We start from the raw sequence: 21540 nt of genomic DNA, 5'->3' as shown, positions 1-21540 counted from the left end.
CACATTCGGATGGCGTCGTTGTGTTTCTACAGTATATGCTAATGTTATATGTGAAGTTTCAGTTGGTTGCAATCTGCCTCATAACCACTAGATGTCACTAAATCCTTCACACGGCTCCTTTAAGTCGTTTTTTGGTTCAATCTTCTCCAAAATGTTGATTTATATATTAGATTCAGTTAACTGAATATCTTTGTTTTTAAGACTGCTAGTCGGACAAAACAGAACTTTAGACGTTCAGTAGACCAAACGATTAATCTATTGATCCAGACTATAACTGGGAGATTAATTGACAATGAATTTAATTGTCATTTGGAGTCTTTTTTTTAGAGTTTGAGCCCTGAAACATATTTGTATTTGTTGTTATCTTCAGAATGTTTTTTAAGAAATAGAAACAGTCACATGCTGAGAGCAGCAGCCGATCAGGTTTCTATTGATTCATTTATCATTGATTGATGAGGGAAGATGATCCTGCTGCTGGAGAACATTAGCCTGCTTTTATTCTCTGCTGCTTCTTCAAAAGTTCACAACAGAGTGTGTGTGTGTGTGTGTGTGCGTGTGTACATGCGTGTGTGCGTGCGTGTGTGTTCAGCCTCAGCATGTGAAGATAAATGGTGTCCGGTTTAAAAACACCCAGAGGTTTCAGTCCGGACCATCTGTTGTGTCTCTGGTCCATCTGTGAACTTCTTCTCAGTCTGAGAAATGAATGAAATGTGAATCACCTGAGAACCTGCAGCTGTTTTTATATAACAGAATCTTCTGTTACCGAAGAATCAACCCAACAGTCTTCAATATGCACCTAATAACACATTAATGTACCTTTAACAAACCATGATGTTCTTCTTCTGTGGTGTTCATACCAGTGAAACAGGTCAAACCTTAACAAACAACCACTTTTTTTGTATTCGCCTGAAAATTATGAAATAAAAACGTTAATCCTCATGAACCGGTTCAATTACAGACACAATCTTATTATTTTCCGAAAGGTGACAGTTTAAGATAAGATAAGATAATCCTTTATTAGTCCTGCAGTGGGGAAATTTGCAGGATTACAGCAGCAGAGAGGATAGTGCAAACAAGAGACATAGTAAAAACATGGTAACAACATAGTAAACAATCACAATTACTGCAAGTAATACATAAACAGCTAAGCATTACTATTAATATTATTATTTGTCTTTTTGCATGTGTAGTTAATGGGAAGTCTGTGTTCAGTTTCAAGCGTAAGCCAGAAATAAAAAAATATGTATAATATGAACATGCAGGTATAAACTGTATAAACGAATTTTAAATGAGCAAAAAAAAGATAAATAGCTATAAAATAAGCTTGTGACATTAATAAATAATCATAACAGAAATTTAAATATTTCCCTATTAATTATTTTAAAGCTTTTAGCTGATTATTACATTTGTAAATCACACAGCTGTTCTTTTTTTTTATGTTTTACATGTTGTGTAATTGAATCCTCTTTGTATGTACGAGAGGATTCAAAGTGTCTTTGAGGTCACTGAAAATATATATATATATTTTTACTTTTACTTGACTAGATAAAAAATTAAAAGACATAAAGTGAAATATGGAGAGTCAGATGGATTCAGTCGATCTTCTCTGGTGTTTCTGGCCGACGGCCCTCGATTCCTCTCAGCTCAATGAGCAGAGAACTGGAGCGTGAGGACATTGTTAACCCAGTGAGCCTCAGTGGATGTACAGTGGAGGAGAGGAAGAGGAGGAGAGGAAGATAAGGGAGGATAACGGGGAGTTGGGAGGGAGGAGACTGGGGTCAAAGGGAGGAAAAGGAGGTCAGGGTTCAGAAAAAAGGAGGAATCAGTGGAGGAAACAAAAGAGAGGCAGTCTGGTTCCATTAGATCTGAATCAAAAACACCCCGGTGGGATGGAAAAGCATGTTTCCTTTAAACACTCACCAGAACTACACCATTCATCACAACCAGAAGCTGTTAAGATCTACATCAGATTTTCATCTTTCCAACGGTCCATGAACACATCATCTGAAAAAGAAACCGAAACTAAGCTTAAAGTTGTGATATTTCATCAAAAACATTTTATTCTGCATGTATCTAGCCACGAATAAACTGTTTACTTTAACAGGAATCTGTAAAAAACATTAAATTCTGAGCTATTGTATTATAACTGTGTTATTCTGCACTAAAGTCATGTTTGAGTTCTCTTTACTTCTAGTCAGCAGAATTTATCAAATGTTGATTTCATACATTTAAGTCTGGAACCTTTTACACCTTATTTTATGACCAGCTTCTTAATCCAAATACTGGACGTCCTGCTTCTAAACTATTGATTTTATCATTTTATTCTTTTTAATATCTGTGATATAAGTTTATCTCATTCACCTCCAGGTCAGTTCATGTTCATTACGACTGAACTCTGATCCTGTTATATAACGACAAAACATCTGAACTTTGATCCCGTCGGTTGTTTAGGTCTTCATCTAAAGATAGTGATCATCAGATAAAAAGCTTCAGGATATGATGACGACCTCGACTTAACTGTTTCCTGCACCAGAGATGTTTGTCTTCTCCTCACAGTCTGTGGCTGTTTGAACGCTTTAAAGTGGACTCTTCTTCCTTGTTTGGATCCAGTCCAGTTCAGCCATAATAACTCTCATATCTCCAAGTCCATCAGTCACATCAGCCTGGTTTCAAGTTCAAACCACAGCTGATAAATCACATCGTCTACTTTCAGTTTGACAACACGCTTCATATTTTACAAATTAGACTTCTATTAATTGAATACACAAAAATCAACTAAATGTGTTTTTTTTCTGTAAAATAAGGAATACATATATTTAATATAATATTATCAGTTTATAACAGTTTATCTTAGCAGGCACCTCTTGTCACCAATATAACTGATGCTCAGTAGATTGAGATGAATGGAGAAGCATGTTTCATTTAAACAAACAAAAGTAAACTGTTTATCAAAGCCAGAAGCTGTTGAAATCAGGTTTTTATCTTTCCGACGGTCCTTGGTCACATCATGTGCGACGAATGCTTGCGTCATGATACGCAACCGAAACTAAGCGTAAATTCAGATATTTCCTCAAAATTATTTTATTCTACATGTCTCATTCAAAATTTCACCCAAAATATACTGTTTGTTTTAACCAGATTCTGTTAAAAACATAAAATTCTGAGCTCCTCAGTTAAACTATAAAGCCATGATTGATTTATCTGAGACCAACAGTCATGTGACAAAAATATCTGTAAAACTTGGACTGAACTTCAGGCTGCTGAACACAGAGCAGAGAGAGAGGAGAGGAGAGGCTGGAAGTAGAGGTTGTGAATAGCTCAGTAAATATAACACGAAGAGCCTCCATTTTTTTTTCCAACATTGCTATCACTTGTGGACACTTGGAAACATGTTGTATAAATATATTCCATAGTTTTCCAAATTTAGTCAAATAAATGATCAAAGAGGTTGCATTTTTTAGAAAAGACACATATTTGAGTCATTATAACTGTGTTATTCTTCACTAAAGACATGTTTGAGTTCTCTCTACTTATAGTCTTGATTGTTCCGTTTCCATAGAGGAGCAGGACTTTTATTTTTATAGTAAAAATCAAAACCACAGAGAGAATAATGTTACAGGAGCAAAAAATGCAGCAAAAACTGCTTTGGGTTCAGAGGGTTTGTTACCCGCTGTAGAACTCTCCTTTCCTGGGCCTTGAACAACTCATGCCAGCTTGTTCCGCCTTCTTAAGTTTCCTTAAGGAATACCGTTCATGCCTCGGCTCGCTCTGCAGCTCTGATTCCCGAACTCCATTAATGAAAGTGACAAGTCAGCAGGACATTCTTTATTGATACGGTTCAGTTCGATCAGACGGCTGTCAAGGTCAGAACAGTCGTTTATTTTATCTAAATCACCGTTGAAGTCACAGTCATGTTGTTGAACCTGAACATGAGACACATTCAACATTCTGTAGTTGCACTAAAACCAGTCTGAGTTTGAGAGGAGCTTGCTAAAATAATCTCAACTCATCATCCACATACTTGAGATCGTTTTATTAGAAATCTGAACAGAAAATAAATCCACAAAAACTTTATCAATCGATGAATCAGTTTTGTTATTTATCATGAATAAATACAACAAAAATCTTGATTTCAGCTTGTCAAATTTGAAGATTCGCTGCTTGTTTTATATCACTATGAGGGAAATTATGGAAATGTTAATCAGCGGTCCTACGTCCTAGTACTTCCTATTTGATGTATTGCCATACATTTTGGATATATATATATATATATATATATATATATATATATATATATATATATATATATATACACAGTACCAGTCAAAAGTTTGGACACACCTTCTCATTCAATGGTTTTTCTTTATTTTTATTTAAAAAAATTTCTTCATTGTAGATTAATATTACAAATTGTAGATGGTAATATTGATTTTAGACTTCAAGAATGGTCACAGAGTTGAATGCCACTCCTTTGTTAAGTGTGTCGGGTCCAAACCTTCGGCCCAGTCTGATTCAATCGTCCTGTCCCTGCAGCTTTGATCTGCCACCACCATGTTTCACTGTTGGGATTGTATTGGGCAGGTGATGAGCAGTGCCTGGTTTTCTCCACACATACCGCTTGAAGAATCTTATTTCTCATAGTTTGGGAGTCCTCCATGTATTTTTTGGCAAACTATGCAGGAATGGAACACATATGGAATTATGTGGTAAACAAACAAATGCTCAACAAACCAGAATATGTTTTATATTTTAGATTCTTCAAAGTAGTTGAATGAGAAGATGTGTCCAAACTTTTGACTGGTACTGTCTCTAGCTCCTTGGGCATACCTCATGATTCTATATACTGTGAGCTGTAAGGTCTTATATATGTGTGATATATATATATAGGGTCTGAATACTTATGACCATGTGATATTTATATATATATGCAGAACTAAAGACATTCATCAGACTCGGCTGTACTGTGTTTAATGCTAATAAGCAACATGCTAACAAACATACAAAATATAAAACAGATGTGTTGTTTTACCATCCAGTCTTCCTTTAATCATTCCTCATCCATTAAATAGATGAATAGACATCACACCTGGATTCATTATTCAAATGGAGTGTCTGGATCGCAGCCAGAGACGGAGTGTTTTAGCGTTCCTGATGAAACAGGAAGTTCCCTCTTCACAGTGTAAATTAAACTAAAGCGCACACATAAACCTGGCACAGTGAGTTTTCAGTAGAAATCAATCAGCCAACAGATTGGATTGAAGCGTTAAAGATAGTCAGGAAATCAGGAGACGATACAGAAGGGAATGAAACCGCAATCAAACATCAAATTGAATTTATACAATATGGGCGAATGGCAGCTTTTTTTTGTTCATGCTGACACCTCGATCCTCCAGCTCACAAAAGAAACAGACGCCACGTTAACGCGACCTTTGCCCTCCAACAGTTCAGACGTCTCTTGAGTTCATGTCACTTTTTACACGTCACTACTTCTGTAGTTTATGAAATAAAAAGAATAACCAGCTGATAGTTTTCTTATATTTTGATTTGGTTCATTGACAACATTCTAACTTATTCAAAAATAATAGTTTTTTGCACATACTCACATTATGTTAATGAGGACACAGTGCAGCTTGTGTAATGTGTGCAGCATAAAAACACTAGAGTTTAGTTAATAGTTAATAATGTAGCTCCAGATTTGGGTGTGTGATGCATTAAATAACTATCTTTTTTAAATGTCAAAGATGATAGTTCACAATCATGCTGTAGATGATTTAATTAGAGGATTATGTGTGACCTGATTCTGGTGCTTCATGGATTATAAGTCAGTTATAAACTATTTGCTTCCTTTTGCTCCTTTAAACTTTATTTCCTGGACACAAACAGAGAGAGCGGGTCAGGAATTCAGCTCAGGCATAACTTGAAGATAGACGAGAGAGAATCTCATTATCATTCAGTCCTGACCTCATTCATCACTCTTCATTCCTCCTGTGTGTCCTTGGTATCACAGCTGCTCACACACACACACACACACACACACACACACACACACACACACACACACACACACACACACACACACACACACACACGCACACGCACACACTCTCAGGAGGAAAACATGGCCGCCTGGTCTTTGTCATCATGACTTTCTGTTTCTAACGGCACATTTTAAAGACTGGAGTTATCGGTCAGTTAAAGGTTTTAATATGTAACTTTTCCACGTTAAAATGTTTAAAAATGACTAAACCTAGGTTAGATATCTTGATGAGTATATAATAATAATAATAATAATAATAACAATTATAATATTGTGTTTGTCTGCCAGAACCTGATCATAAACTGACTTTTTATCAGTTTGAAGACACATTTTCAGCATCAGACGTCTTGATCTTAAGTTATCACAGAAACAAGTTGAGCTAATGTTAGCCTTAGCCCGTTTCTCAGTCCCTCCCTGCTTTATTCAGTGTTTCAGTCAGAGGAGGAGACCTCTGTGGTAAAACCCTCCTGAATAATGAAGACGAGTTCTTAATGTCTCATTGCAGCCTCAGCTTCTATCTTCTAAAGATAAAATACTCTGACTGGATGTTTTGGGCTTGTGATGGGTCTCAATGCTTCTCTTAAATGTGGCGGTGACACAGCAGAGGGGAAGTTATGAGTCAGCTTAATGCAGCATCTCTTACAGGAAACACTATTAGTTTATCTGATGAGACGATAACAAAACAAATTGAACTTATGTTTCAGGAATTATGTCGCTGGCTCTCAGTGGTTTATCTAACTGTGAAAATGATTTGTTGAAGAGAGACTTTTCTGATAATGTGCATCTTTGTTTGTGTTCAGGTGTTTTTTTTTTAATCTTCGAGCCTTCAGGACGTTCAGCTGATCATTTAAAAAACTGCAGCACTGATGTTCTGATCGTTTTGTTTATCATCACACTGAAATCACAAGTTTCGTACCTCACTGTCTTCTGCTTTATAAAAACACGTCAGCAGATTTAAATTTAGTAAAGCTTGTGATGCTCAGTGTAGTTTAAGCTCAGGGTACGGTGGCCTTGGGCAGACAAATGACTAAGGAGGCTTTCAACATCAGCACCATGTGCTCAGACTGCAGGGCTAGATTGTTGTTGTTGTTATTATTATTATTATTATTATTATTATTGTCATTTGGTCTCATGATAAAGAAAGGAAAAAAAGTTGCATACGGATTAATTGTGTTTTTAGCTTAAATAATGTTTATAAAAACCTTTTTTTATAAAGCTACGACATTCAGATCATTATTAAATAATCTCTGCACAGAATCGTTGTTGTTGTTGTTGTTGTTGTTGTCACTGTTAGCGTTGTTAGCATTGTTAGCTGCAGGCTTACCCATCGCCATGTTGAGAGCCGTGTGGAGGCAATAAAATGCTCTAAATATCAAATGTAGCACCTTTAAAGTTTTTTGCATGTTTTCCTAAATCTTTTCTTACAGTTTTATGAGAAGTTCAATTTTTATTATATCAGCCTAAATCTGTGCTTTGTGTGTCATTTAGCATGTTAACACGCTGAACTAAGATTAAACCTGCTAAACTTCTGCATGTTTGTTGTCATTGTGAGCATGTAAGTGTGTTGGCGTTAGCTTTTAGCATTGAAGTAGAGAATGCAGACTCTTGGTATGCATGTGCATACACTGTGGCTTCATGTGCTTATTCTTCTAAAGGACACACTAAAATCTGTCATTTTACTGACAAACACCATCACAACCCTGTGGACCTGAAACAGGCCCACCTCGTTTCTTACTTGCCTCAGGGTGTGGTGTGTGTGTGTGTGTGTGTGTGTGTGTGTGTGTGTGTGTGTGTGTGTGTGTGTGTGTGTGTGTGTGTGTGTGTGTGTGTGTGTGTGTGTGTGTGTGTGTGTGTGTGTGTGTGTGTGTGTGTGTGTGTGTGTGTGTGTGTGTGTGTGTGTGTGTGTGTGTGTGATTACAGTAGAGCTGTGACGGGTGTGTCTTACAGTAGAGCTGTGACGGGTGTGTCTTGTCTGATTATTATCTGCTGTTTTCTGATGGAGGTGCAGGGATGGATGATTGTTTTTGTTCGGGGTGTGGTGTGTTAATGTGTTGCCTCTAACCGCATCGTCACACACACACACCCTGCAGTGTTGAAGCCGCAGATCAGTCGAGTTGCCACGAGTTTCAGCCGTTAATCACGCTGACAGTTTGAGTCAGAGCTGCTGCTTTTCTCTGTTTTTTTTCCCACTGACTCAGGTCGGTAAATTATTTTCTACAGAGGAAGAATCTCTCAACAACCATGTTCATCTTTGGAATTCTACAGTGGAATTTTCTGTCATGAACCTCCAGCATACATATTAAACATGAAGCTACTTGACACATTAAAAGCACAGCGTTTTCTTTTAATTTAATTAAGTACTTGAGTGCAAAATCAACATAAAGATCGGAAGAAAATTATAGAGGATAAAATGAATGACTTGGAGGCTCGTTCCTGCAAAGTCTGTGAGAGTTTAGTTCTGTTCCTACTGTCAAAACATCTAAGGTTTCAAAGTCTCTCTCAGACATTTTAATCCCTTTATGAACACTTTCTCTAAGTCAGCATTTCTGCAGACTTTGCCCGAGGGAATTACCCACAATTCATAGCAATGTGATGTTAAACAGGGGGTTAGCAGTGGCAGCATGGAAATGTAAGAAAGAAGGTAAACAAAGAGGAACGGAAATGTGAGTTCAGTCTGGAATAATACATGTACACAGAAACATTAAGGGGCAAAGATGGAACATAAAAACAACTTAAATCAGACTTTATTCAACTTTATTCATAACTTTTTGTTTTTGAAGCTGTTATTTGACAATCACGTCTCATCTCGTGAGGAAAGAGTCTGGAAAAAGTTTCAATCAGGGGTTAAAAAACATATAATAAATGCCAACAATTGTACATAATATGATATGACGTTGTCATGGTAACATCGTATGTTGCAGCAAAGCGCTGTCTCATTGGTATTTACACCATTTCAAGCCTTTACAGTTTCTCACACTTTAACATTTAAACAGGAGACGTCATTAAGTCCCTGAGGGTTCAGGGTCTAAGTCCTTAGGGGGACACTTAAATGTTTCCAGTTATACACTTATTGTGTTTACATGCATGCACACATATACATCATATCGAGACAAAAGTTTGATTTAATTACGCTGAGTTATTCTCATAATCAGAATTCTTATCAATTCCGATTTTCTGATAAATTTGAGTTGGTGTGTTGTTAATTTCATCTGAGATGTGTGTCACAATATCTCGATATATGATTTCATCACGATGCGATTCTATTTAAAGATGATAAATTATCACATTGAATTATCGCCCAGCAGTTTTCTCGTGTCAATATATAATCCTGTAAGATTTGTGAAACGATCAGTCTCATTTTTCTTAATATTTGTTCTAAAAAAGATTTTGTGAAGATACCTCAAAGATCGTTCTAAAATCCGTCCCTCTTGTCTCCTTCGTCCACAGCTCTTCGTGCTCAGTGTCTCCATGGTGAAGTGGGCGGGGTCTGATGTCAGCCCCTCCTCTAGTCGCCCCTCCCACCATGCCCACCATGGTCTCCAGGCTGCCCAAGTTCGGCTCGAGGCCCAAATCCGACCCACTTTCCAACAGCGCTCAGACGAGTCTGGCCACCGCCTCCGCCGCGAGCGCCAGCACCCGCCTCACCAACGGGTTCTACCACCACCCCGGCCCGGCAGGGATCAACGGGGGTCCGACTGCGTCCCCGACTTCTGTTAAGCAGAACGGATTCATCCGAGTGCCGACTTCGTTTTCCATGAAATGGAGGAAAGAAAACGAGACGGCGGAGGACGGAGGATCCGACCGAGAAAAGGAGTTGAGACGAGGAAAAGGTGGGAACGCTGGACAGAATCAGTCCGATAACAACAACCATCAGTATTATTCCCAACGGACGACGGGATCACCGATGGTGTCACAGCGTGACGCCAAGAAGACGACCACGTCCTCCACAGTGAAGGGGCAAAGCCTTGCCCCGTCTGTGACATCATCATCACCATCATCACCACAGCCCAGCCCCAGAACACTTCCTGTCTCTAAAAGTGGACCTCTCGGTGGTTCCAAACCGAGCCAAACTGCATTCGGGTTGAACAACGGCACAAAGCAGACCCTGAACGGTCTCCCTGGATCCAAACCACGGAGCGGAACCATTGGTTCTCTGCGACAGCTTCACAGCTTGGCTCGACCAGGTGGTTCGAGGCCCGGTTCTGGTCTCGGTTCTGGATCTGAATCCCCGCTCCAAAAGAAACCGCCGGCCAGCCGCTCCCACTCCAGTGACAGCCTCAGCTCTCCTCTGTCCATCAAACTCAGTGAGGGCGACCGTTTTCGGTCACGCAGCCTGACACAGGTCCGACGGCAGCCCTCCCCCACCCTCACCCCTTCCTCCTCTTCCTCCTCCCCCTCGATCAATCGCAACCCCACCGGTACCCGCTCATACTCCATCAACAGGGCTGCCGGGCGAGGAGCGTCCTCCGCTCAGGCTCCGCCCAGAGGAAACTTGGCAAAACCCTCCGGTACCAGCCAAACTCCCGAGGGAGGAGGCAGAGGGGGAGGGGTCAAAGTTCAGAGTCCTGCTGCTCCAGTGACGTCAGAGGTCAGCACCCCCTCCCCCTGCCCCCTCCGCCTTAAAGAAGCCCCTCCTCTCCAGCCTCAGCCCCGCCTCTAAGCCCAGCGGTATCAGCTATAAACTGTCGCGGCCGTCGCTCATCAAGCAGTCCCGCCCCCTCAGAGTGACGACAGCCAGTGAGCATGGAGGTAAACAGGAAGTGAACCGAGGACTGACGGCACGGAGAGACTCGGTGGAGACGCCTTCTACCACAGAGAACAGCCCAGGTGTGAGATCCTTATCAAAGATGAAACACGAGAAAAACAGGGCTTTTTGGATGACATATTCTCATTTTCGCATCTCATCACATTCTTTGCTTCGCTTCACTTGTCATCAAATCTCAACTCATCTCTTGTATTTCATCTCATTTTAATTCCTTATAAACCTAATCTCGAATCTCTTTTCTCAACTAATGTCTTCTTATCTCGTTTCTCATCGAATTGCTTCGTCATAGTCGTTCTTTATCGCTCAATTCTCATCTCATATTATATATTTTATTTAATTTTCCATAAACTGCTTAACTCAACTCATTCATATCCCCTCTTCTCTTATCCAATCATCTCATTTGATCTTATATCATCTAATTTTTTCTAAAATATCAAATCTCTTTTCCCATTTAATCTTTTCTCATCTTCTTCTTTCCTCGTCAAACATCATTAAATCTCCTTATTCATGTCATTTCATTTTCTATCCCTGATATCTGAAGACAAATTTCTCTGCTCATATTTTCTGTCATCTCTCATCTAAAAAGTGTTTCATCTCTTCTTTGTTCCTCCTTTTCATCTCATCTATCTCACATGTAACTCACACGATCATACTCTAATCTCAAAAATTTCATCTCTTTATTTCAATTTATTTCATTGAATCTCATTTTTTATTTAATCCTTTATCTCTTCTCCTTTTCTCCTCAGGCATCATTAACTCTACTCATTCATGTCGTATTTTATATTTCAATTCTCCTCACATTCATCATGTCGTCACCTATTATTTCCTTTTCTACACCTGATATCTGAAGACAAATTTCTCGACTCATGTCTCATATTTCCTCATGTCACTAACACATCACACATTTAATCCCTCATCTCTCATATCCAATCACATCTTGTATGTTATACTCTGCTTTTCATGTTTCATCTCCTTCTCCCCTCACTTTCAGAGAGTTCCCCAGAGGCTCCAGAGAGGGATGGGCTGGTAGCCCAGGGAGAGGTGTCTATAGTCGGGGAGACGCTGGAGGACATGTCCCTGTCCTCCAACTCGTCTCTGGATAGAAATGACACCAGTCAGGAGTACATGGACGACTTTGACAACCTCGGTAAGAAAAGACAACACAAACAACAGTTATTTTATACTTTTTTTAAATGTTTGCAGAGGGTCGGTGCTTTTATTATGTCAAAACTGTCTTGTTCTTTTGTAAACTTTCGTGTTTTTAGGAAACGGAGGGGTGGGCATACTGCTTCTCTCCTCCAAAAACGACGAAGATGACTCGGGGCTCGACCAATCATGCGCCAGGTTTGATGAAGACAAGGTGGCCATCAGCGACGTCACCAAGGCAGCAGGTCTCTGTTTCCTTGACGACGGCGTGGACTGGGCCGGCATGACACTTAGTGGTGAGTTTTTACTGGATGAAGGAGAAGGTGAGGAAGTCCTGAGGAACATTCTGGGAACTGATCATGTTTTTTCTGCAGGGGATCGAGGGGAGAACCGGTTGAACCAAGTCCCACATCAAATGAGGTCCAGTCAGCCGGACTACCTTGAGCAGGTAACCATCAGATCAGTCATTTTATCAATAACATGTTTGTTTTAACTGCTTCACAAAATCACTACCTGGTAAAGCACATAATGCATAATGCCATTAACATCTGAGAAATAAAGTTTATGCACTTGGATTTGCTGCTTGAGTCAACAATAATCTTATTTTACCTCATTCAGATTGGTGCCAATTTTTTTAATTGCCATATAAAGAGAATGATGTAATGTCGGTACAAGTTATACATTATTACCTTATTGTATTGACATTGCATTATGTAATACCAAGATAACAAGCCATAGAAAGTTTACTTTTTATATTCTTTCATTCACTTTTTTTTAACCTGGTCACTGTACACATGTCAACCACAAATATATATTGTTTATATATGTTATAATTGATCTCTATATTTAAACTTCTGATTTATGAGCACTGTTGGAAACCTGAGATCCAAGACTTTCAGCTGCTTCTCTGTATGTGACAATTAAAAAAATTGGCACCGATCAGAATGAGGCAAAATTATTTACTCGTTATTAAGTCGCTTTGGATAAAAGCGTCTGCTAAATGACTGTAATGTAATGTAATGTATAACATATATAAACAATATATATTTGTGGTCGACAGGTGTACAGTGACCAGGTTTCAAACGTTAAAAATTATATAATAAGTTATCTTACTATGGCTTGCTATCTTGGTGTGACATAATGTACAATGATATAATGTTATAAATATGACTGTCATGATACTTGACTCACCGTTTAAAGGTGCAGTAATTTATCTAGTAAGTTTACTTTTTATATACTTTTATTATCCTTTTTTAAACCCGGTCACTGTACACCTGTCGACCACAAATATATCTTTTTTTATATATATTATAATTTATCCCTTTATTTAAACTTGTTATTAATGAGCACTGTGGGAAGCTTGAGATCCAAGACTTTCAAGTGCTTTTCTGTCCTCTTCATATGACAATTTAAAACATTGGGGAAAAGTATTAACTCGTTATTATAACATATATAAACAATATATATTTGTGTTAAATATATGTTATAAATATGACTGTCATGATACTTGGCTCACCGTTCAAAGGTGCAGTAGTTTATGGTTGACTCCCATGACCCCACCCTCAGACAGTTGGGACAAAGGGACACATCAGACAGTTCCTAACCTCCTTTCATCTGCTGAGTCACCCAGACAGCGTTTAAATGATCCAGCAGCTCTTCACAGAAGCTTTGAGTTTATTCAAACCTTCCTTCACTAAGAATTTATTTGACCAGTTTACTGCTGAAATGCTCAAATCAGGCCGATCAAAGATTTTATTATGTGAAATAAAAAGAACAAAAATAAAGTCCCCATAAAAAACACTTCAAAGGTCCAGGATTTTAATGCTTTTAGCTCTACAAACTAGTGTTTAGGTGGAGTCAGGAGTCTCAGACAGATTTATTCTCCTGTCTTTTTACTTTTAACCCTTTAAACTCTGTATAGAAATGGTCCATCAGAACCTACATTAGTAGTTTTACTTATTGTGACATAATTTATTGGAGTATCTTCAACTGCTTCATATCCCTAAAATCAGAAATAAATAAACTCAAAGGTTGTGCAAGTCAAAAAATGTATAAAAAGTAATAAAACTGTCATAAATATAAAGAAAATACTAATATCCGACATTTTATCATCAAATTTGGATTAATTAACACAGAGACAAAAAACATATTTTTCTTAAACACTTGTGAATGTAGAAACATGATGATTTTTCTTAACACAGCTAACAATTATTGTACTGTGTAGATTTTTTTGTTTTTGACAGATGCTCATTGTTATGGGCAGATTGCAAAGGTGATGATAGTTTTATTCAGTTATGTTCTTCATGTAACGTGATGCCAAGAAAGACAGAAGCCTCAGCTGTCTGCTGCAAAAGGAATGAATGCTCTAGCTGTTATGTTTTTACTTTATTTTACATTGATTGAAACAGGACCCTGCAAACAACGACCCATTTATAAAAGGTTAACGAGATTTAAAGCCATGAAAATGTAAAATAATCCAAATGTCTCTCTCTGTTTCTCTTCAGGGCGGTTCGTCTCTGGACTTGTCCCCCTCAGACAGCTGTGGTTCTGGGGGAACCTACATGTGGGACGAGGAGGGCCTGGAGCCACTGGGGGGTGCCACCACCGCCTCCATCCACACCTCCAACAGCAACACCACCCATCACATCGGGAGCTTCGACTCCGACCTCAACAGCATCGTAAGTGTATTTGATGCAGGATAAAGTCTATTAACATATTTATCACATCAGTCAACTTTAAAACAACCATGAGAAAGAATAACTGAGTCAGATTAAAGGTTCGCCAACAAACATGTGCCTGGAAAAAAACAGAGAAGAAGAAAGTTAAAATTAACATTATAAAGAATTGGATTTGCAAATGTTTAAGACTCACACAAAGAGTTTTATTGAGCTGAATGTAAACAGAACTTCTGTTTGTTTACAAGATTACTAAAAAAAGGTGCTGATGGGTCATGACGGCCAATCAAACAGATGCATCTTCTACTAACTGTGCAAGAAGTGAGAATGTGGATGTTTACAAATTATTAATTTCTTCTTATTTTATGAATGAAAATCAGATCATTAAATATGTATAAAAGAAAAAAAAATCTTCGAGTATGTAAGACATACAATTCAAATATAAGATGATATATTTGTGGTAGACATGTGTGCAGTGATTGCAATTTGAATACTCAGCTTGTAAAGGGGTATGTAGTAAATATTGAATTTACTTTTCCGAAGATTTGTCGAACTTTATTGCTTGTATTAAAACGTGTTTTGGGTGTTTGGTTGGCAGTTAGATAACACAGGGAACATAGAGGTGTAGATGCACATGAAACGCATTGTGCTCCAATCAGATTAAAACATATCTAGAAACAAGCTGGAGACCAGACGCATTTTAATTCAAGGTGTAAAGGATGTCTAAAAGTCACTGATCTGTAATATCTGTGTACTTAAATCCACTTTGTTGGAACAATTAAGACAAACTTTTCCTCCTGAATTAAATATATAATGTAGTTGTTTAATCCCTAGTCAGTAACGTGTGATTTAACTACAAACAGCTTTTCAGGAAGGAGACCCATCACTCAACTTTATAAATTCACGCAGTGATTATTTGTTCTGGGTTGAGCAGCTGAATAAATATAATGTGTGTTTGGTTCTGCTGAACAGAAAAGAGACAAAGACGGTGAGGGTTTAGTATTCCAGCAGCTTCGTCTCCGTCCTGCTGGAGGACAGTTTTTGTCCTCAGAACCGGGTCATCTGGTCTCGGGCGTTGGACAGCAGATGGTTCGGTTCCAGTGAGCGTCCTGCAGAGAACAAACTGAACATTTAAACAGGCAGAAACAGGAGACAGGCCGTCGTCAGAACGCTACAGTTGGCAAACGTTGCACATTTTTTAAACTAGTCTGAACTCGAGGTCTCGAACCTCCTTTAGTCCCATAAACGTCTAATTTAACATAAAAGCAGCCAGGTGTCTGAATTCTCCTCCAACACTTGATCTACTTACAAATTAGTTTTTGTCAATTTTTATATCGAGTCTGGTCCTTTTCATATTTATTATTTACAAAAAGAAACCAAAATACATTAAAACCATCTTTGTTTTGTTAAACAGTCATTTGTCATAAATTATGAAGTATATTGTGTATTAATTTAGTTTAAAAGGCAAGAAAATACTACTAAAGGCCTCACTGGTAAAAAACAGTGTGATTAAAAAACCTTAAATTTATTTCTTCACAGAGCAGAGATCCTCTGCTGTAAAACCTCCAGTTAAAGCTCTAATCTTTGCAGAATCTTTCAGTATTTTTACAGACAATAAAACACAAATTAAACAGATTCACAGATGTAGATGATTTAAAGTTAAAGAATGTGTTTCCCTCACTGAGATCAGGTTTGATTATAAGATTCTTTGAGGTCTGAATGAAGTCCTCTGGCTCCCTCTTGTGTTTCCTCTGTGAACTACGGCTGAAGACTATTCAGTGACCTTCAAGGAGATGTGAGTTCATACTGCAATACTTTAATCAGATGACTTTTAGACGAACGAAACAACAGATGACAGAGAATATCTATGTTTTACACGTTTGTCTCAACTTTAAATGAGGATAAACGGAATCAAACTGGTAATAAAATAAAAAATGTTCATTTAGAATAACACTTTTTATGGCAACCGTGTCTATAATGCATTAAAATCTGCTTATAGTGCTGTATAATTATATTTTAAAGCACTCATAAACATTTATAAACAATAATAATAATAAACAATAATAATAAAGTATTATTTGCTTTTATAAATACACATAAGGTCAAGTATCATAATACCATAGTTGTAATTCATGATATGGTCTTGCAAGAAGTGAGTGAATGACCAGCTGACCAGTAATCCTTTAGGCAGCTGAACTACAATACCCATGAGCCTCCTTTGTGAATCACATTTTGTCATTGTAAGTCATTTTAAATTGACCCAGATTTTAATGTAACAGATTTTTCTTAGCTGTTTTTGTGTTTGGAGGTTTCTTGCTGAAATGCATCTTGGGAGTTGTAGTAAATTTCTCTCCTTCAGTTTTTATGTCCACAGGCTTCAACTTTTTTAAAAAAGAACAAGATGTTCTCTAGAATAGCTGCTCGTGTTTTGTTCATGAGGGTTCTACCGGGAGAGTTCTATGTCTATCAGCGGCTGTAGAAGAGTTCTCAGTTCACTAAACTACATCCAGAAGAGACGACAGACTGAAAGCTTTATATCCATCTCCTGTTCAGTAGAGTTAATATTCTCCCTGAATGATGTGCAGAGGCTGTTAATGAGCTCTCTGAGTGTTAACGAGCTTAAAGAGTGATGGACTCTAATGAGCTCAGGGCCTTAATGATCTGAGCTGGAGTCCTTCTTTATACATAAACATGGTTTTGTATCTCTTTGTAGTCTTTTTGTCTCTTTATAGTCATTTTCTGTCTGTTTGTAGTCTTGTGTCTCTTTGTGGCCATTTTTTGTGTCTTTGTCGTGGTAAAGTGTCTTTTTGCAGTAATTTGGTGTCTCTTGTAGTAATTTAGTGTCTCTTGTAGTAATTTTGAGTCTCTTTGTTGTTTCTTTGTGTGCCTTTTGGGTCATTGTGCGTCTCTTTGTGGTCATTGTGTGTCTCTTTGTGGTCATTTTGAGTGTCTTTGTGGTCATTTTAAGTCTTTTTGAAGTCGTTTTGTGTCCTTTTTCTGCCTTTTTTTCCACTTCATAGACATTTTGTGTCTCTTTGTAACCATTTTGAGTCTGACTGTGCTTATTTTTCCCCTTTTCATAGACATTGTGTGTTTCTCCGTAGTCGTTTATTGTGTGTTTGTGGTCATTTAGAGTCTGTTTTGGAGATATTTTGTAGGTGAAGGGCCGTTCATTAATCCATTCAAGCATGTTAACTGTGTCTTATATTTAAATGAGTGGGTCCTCTTATGTTACAGAAGTTTATACATTTGTTTACCCAAAATGTTATTGAATTTATTTATTTAATTGACCACCAGGGGTCAGTGTTGTCCTGAAGTGTGTGTGTGTGTGTGTGTGTGTGTGTGTGTGTGTGTGTGTGTGTGTGTGTGTGTGTGTGTGTGTGTGTGTGTGTGTGTGTGTGTGTGTGTGTGTGTGTGTGTGTGTGTGTGTGTGTGTGTGTGTGTGTGTGTGTGTCCTCCATACACGACTGAAACATCGATTCATCCAGAGTAGAGTAAGGATGAGGAGGAGGAAGAGAAGTAAGAGGAGGGAAAGATTAGAGGAAGAGCTTAGGAGGTGAGAGAGAATCAAAGGAGGAGAGGATCAGAGCAGGAGGTGAGACCAGCAAATTAACTGATGTAAAATATTCGTTTCACGGCAAAAACAGGACTCAAACTGGAGAAAGAGCAACCTCTGTGTTAATATATTGCAGTTTTCATTCACTAAAATCTGATACATATTCTGGTATAAACAAGATATTTTGTTTCAAACCTAATCAAAAGCCAAAATTACAACTTTGGGGAGATAACAGAAGAAGGGATGAAGTCAGGGAGAGAGTAGGGACTAAAGAAACGAGTGAAAGGGAGATATTCTTAGAAGACAGGAGGATGAGAAGAAAGATGGAGGTCCTCCAGGGAGATGAGGAGAGAAAAGGATAAAAGAGGAGATTAGGAGGTAATGTGTTGATGTGGACGGCTGCTCTCAGCCACCAGGGAAACACTGCAGGGGTGTGTGTGCATGTGCATGTGCATGTGTTATATCCAGGGTGAACGTTTAGTTTCCTCTCAGGTCACTGTGGTGTGACTAAGCTCCTCCAGGCAGGAAACACCGAAACAAACTCTCTCTGTGTGTGTGTGTGTGTGTGTGTGTGTGTGTGTGTGTGTGTGTGTGTGTGTGTGTGTGTGTGTGTGTGTGTGTCTTTTGAATTATGGTTTGAGTAAAAAGCTTTTAAACGCTCACACCCAAAGAAACTTTTAAAGTCTGCTTTATTCTGGTTTTTTTCTTATTGAAAACAAATCTCGAAAGAAAAACATGTTGGTCCGTCTCTCAACACTGTCTGACTTCCTGTTCTCTCAGCTCCAACCCCATTGGTTCCTACTGAAACATAGTTCTGTAAATGGAAAAAAGAATCAATACCAGTCTAAGTGTGCGCTTTTTTGTGTCCTTTTGTGGTCTTTTTCTGTCTCTTTGTTGTCATAAACAAACAATATTAGAATTAATTGTTGCATGGCTAACAATGACAAAGCATAAATATTGTAAACAACGCATGAATAATGTTTTATACAGATTGCTGCTTCCTGAATGGATGTATAAAAGCACAAATTAAACTTCAAATCGCGCATTAAAGGTTCTTATAGACTCAATTCAAAATATATTAATCAATATGCACTGTGATCTGTCATCTTCTCTGTGTAATGCCTATAAAACAAAATGGAAAATTGTCTGGCAAAGAAGAAAAGGTAACCAGCCGGCATTCTGTACATGTCCTAGTATTAAAAAAAAGAGCTTCAGGAAAAGTGACATTTCAGCCAGTTAATATCTTTAATTATAATTTCTAGCTGATACTTTCTTTCATCTATAATGTCCTGATGAAATGTCCGTAAGCATTAGTTTAAAAAAATCTGTTCTATATGTCATGTTAAATATTATTTGATTTACTGATGATCGGCCCAATAATTATGCTTAAGCAACAGTTTTTGGTTTACAATGTCTAAATAAATCTAAATCGAACCGTCTCCCTCCTCTATTGTACAGACAAACAAAAGCATAGACTGCCATTGATCAGCAGACCTTCTCCTCACAATGGTGGGAAGGTTATTTAATCTGTTATCAGCGTCTCATTTGAGCTCACACCGTCCTTCGTATTTTAGCCGCTCCTTTAAAAAAAAAGGGGAATAAATTGGTTTGATTTTTATTCTTTTGTGTGTTTGCTCAGGGATTTTTTATTTTGTGCTTGCAAGGGCGTGAAGAGCTGTAGTGTCTGAGTCTCTGCGTCTGTCTCACCTTGTAGGAAATTAGAAATCAAATATAGCAAATTATTCAGGTATAATTCACTATTTTTTACTTCCCTCTCTGACAAACGTTTTTTATGTAACACAACCTCACAAAACACACCAACAGACGTGAAGAAATGAAAAATCAATCCATCATCTGCTGCTTTGGTAGTTTTGTCATCGATCAGTGATGTTTTATATTTTGTAATGATGAAGGAAAGTCAATAACTTGTATTACTTGAATCTGCAATGAGTTTAAACCAAGAAGCTGCAGAGCCATTCTGGTCTATTTTATGCTCCTGTAAGCGTATAAATCTGTATTTGTGTTAAGCTGATTAAAGTATGAAGCACATTTATAAATATTATACACCATACAGACCACATATGTCTCTGTTTCTGTGTCTTTCAGGACGTCTTGAACAACCTGGACTCTTGTGATCTGGAAGATGACGACCTCATGCTGGATGCAGACCTCCCAGAAGACGCCTCACTGCACAGCGGTATGTTTGTATGTGTGTGAAGATGTCATTAACTCACATACAGTAAGATTAAAGATCCCTAAAAGCTTTTGTTTGTCAAATAAGGCAAAATGACCCATATTAACAAACACATTCAGAACATTTTGTTCTCAGTTTAAAGGTCATAAAGACTGGGACAGAACATGATAAATGTCCATGTAAGCACTGATAACAAACATAATATAATTTTTAGACTATTACCTTAATTGTGAATACCGGGACAATTTGGTAATGAATGTTAAACAAACAGGATGTTTTAGTGTGTGACAGATAGTCAGGACTTGGGACACCCATCCTTAAAAACCAGGATAATATCAGATAAACCAGGACGTCTGGTCACTGTAGCCTAGGATCTTAAATTAGTTTAGTTTCATGTTAGCAAACAGTTTAGTTAAGCAGCTAAAATAACCTTTTATTCAGGTTAGCCAACAAGTTTATCAGTTAAAAAAGTTTGGCTTAGCTAACAGTTCAGTTAAGCTTTAGCAGATACAAAAGTTTGTTTCAGTTTAACTTACACTTCAGTTTAGCAGCTAAAATAAAGTTTGTTCAGTTTAGGAGCTAAACAGTTTGGTTTCTGTTAGCTAACAGTTCAGTTTAATTAATCTTCAGTTTAGATTAAAGTTAATTCTAGCATTTGAGATAATCTTATTTGGGTAAATTTGCAATTCAGTTTAGCTTTAGCAGTTAAAAAAGTAAGTTTGAATTAAGCTAACAGGTCAGTGTAGCACCTTAATAAAGTGTGGTCAAAGTTATCTAACAGTTTGGTTTCTGTTAGCTAACAGTTCAGTTAAGCAGATATAATAGTTTGGTTTAGGTTAGCTAAAAGTTATAGCAGAGACGCAGTAACAGTATAGCTTTAGCAGTTAACAAACGTTTTAAGTTAAGGTCACTTTAGTACTTAGGGAAAAAATGGTTTAGGTTAGCTAACAGTTCAGTTTAGTCGTTTAAATAGTTTTTTCATTTTAGCTAACAGTTCAGGTAAGTCGTTAACGATAACCCCTGTTTCATGATTCTTGTGGTCTGAACCCTGCAGATGGAGACGGGATAGCACACATGGCTCAGTGGAGGATGAGACAGCTCTGCTGGGGAACACAGGACGTCCACAACGACAATGAAAGGTGAGGGAAGCTGGAAAGAAAAAACCTG

General features: G+C 38.0%; 1 protein-coding gene across 1 annotated transcript in view; it reads left to right on the top strand.

Annotated features, from left to right (window-relative positions):
* ccser2b (coiled-coil serine-rich protein 2b) overlaps positions 1 to 21540 on the top strand; it is a 41547-nt gene that overhangs the window by 7163 nt on the left and 12844 nt on the right. The window contains exons 2-9 of the mRNA XM_054598854.1: positions 9485 to 10592; positions 10624 to 10864; positions 11794 to 11949; positions 12068 to 12244; positions 12323 to 12396; positions 14453 to 14626; positions 20286 to 20376; positions 21428 to 21512. Coding sequence (XP_054454829.1) covers positions 9528 to 10592; positions 10624 to 10864; positions 11794 to 11949; positions 12068 to 12244; positions 12323 to 12396; positions 14453 to 14626; positions 20286 to 20376; positions 21428 to 21512 — 2063 coding nt within the window. The 5' untranslated portion in view covers positions 9485 to 9527. The remainder of the gene's footprint in view (positions 1 to 9484; positions 10593 to 10623; positions 10865 to 11793; positions 11950 to 12067; positions 12245 to 12322; positions 12397 to 14452; positions 14627 to 20285; positions 20377 to 21427; positions 21513 to 21540) is intronic.

This window comes from Anoplopoma fimbria, chromosome 5, assembly GCF_027596085.1.
Source record: "Anoplopoma fimbria isolate UVic2021 breed Golden Eagle Sablefish chromosome 5, Afim_UVic_2022, whole genome shotgun sequence".
Lineage (NCBI taxonomy): Eukaryota > Metazoa > Chordata > Actinopteri > Perciformes > Anoplopomatidae > Anoplopoma > Anoplopoma fimbria.
Note: the sequence above shows the minus strand (reverse complement) of the source record. Positions and strands in the feature narration are given on the sequence as shown.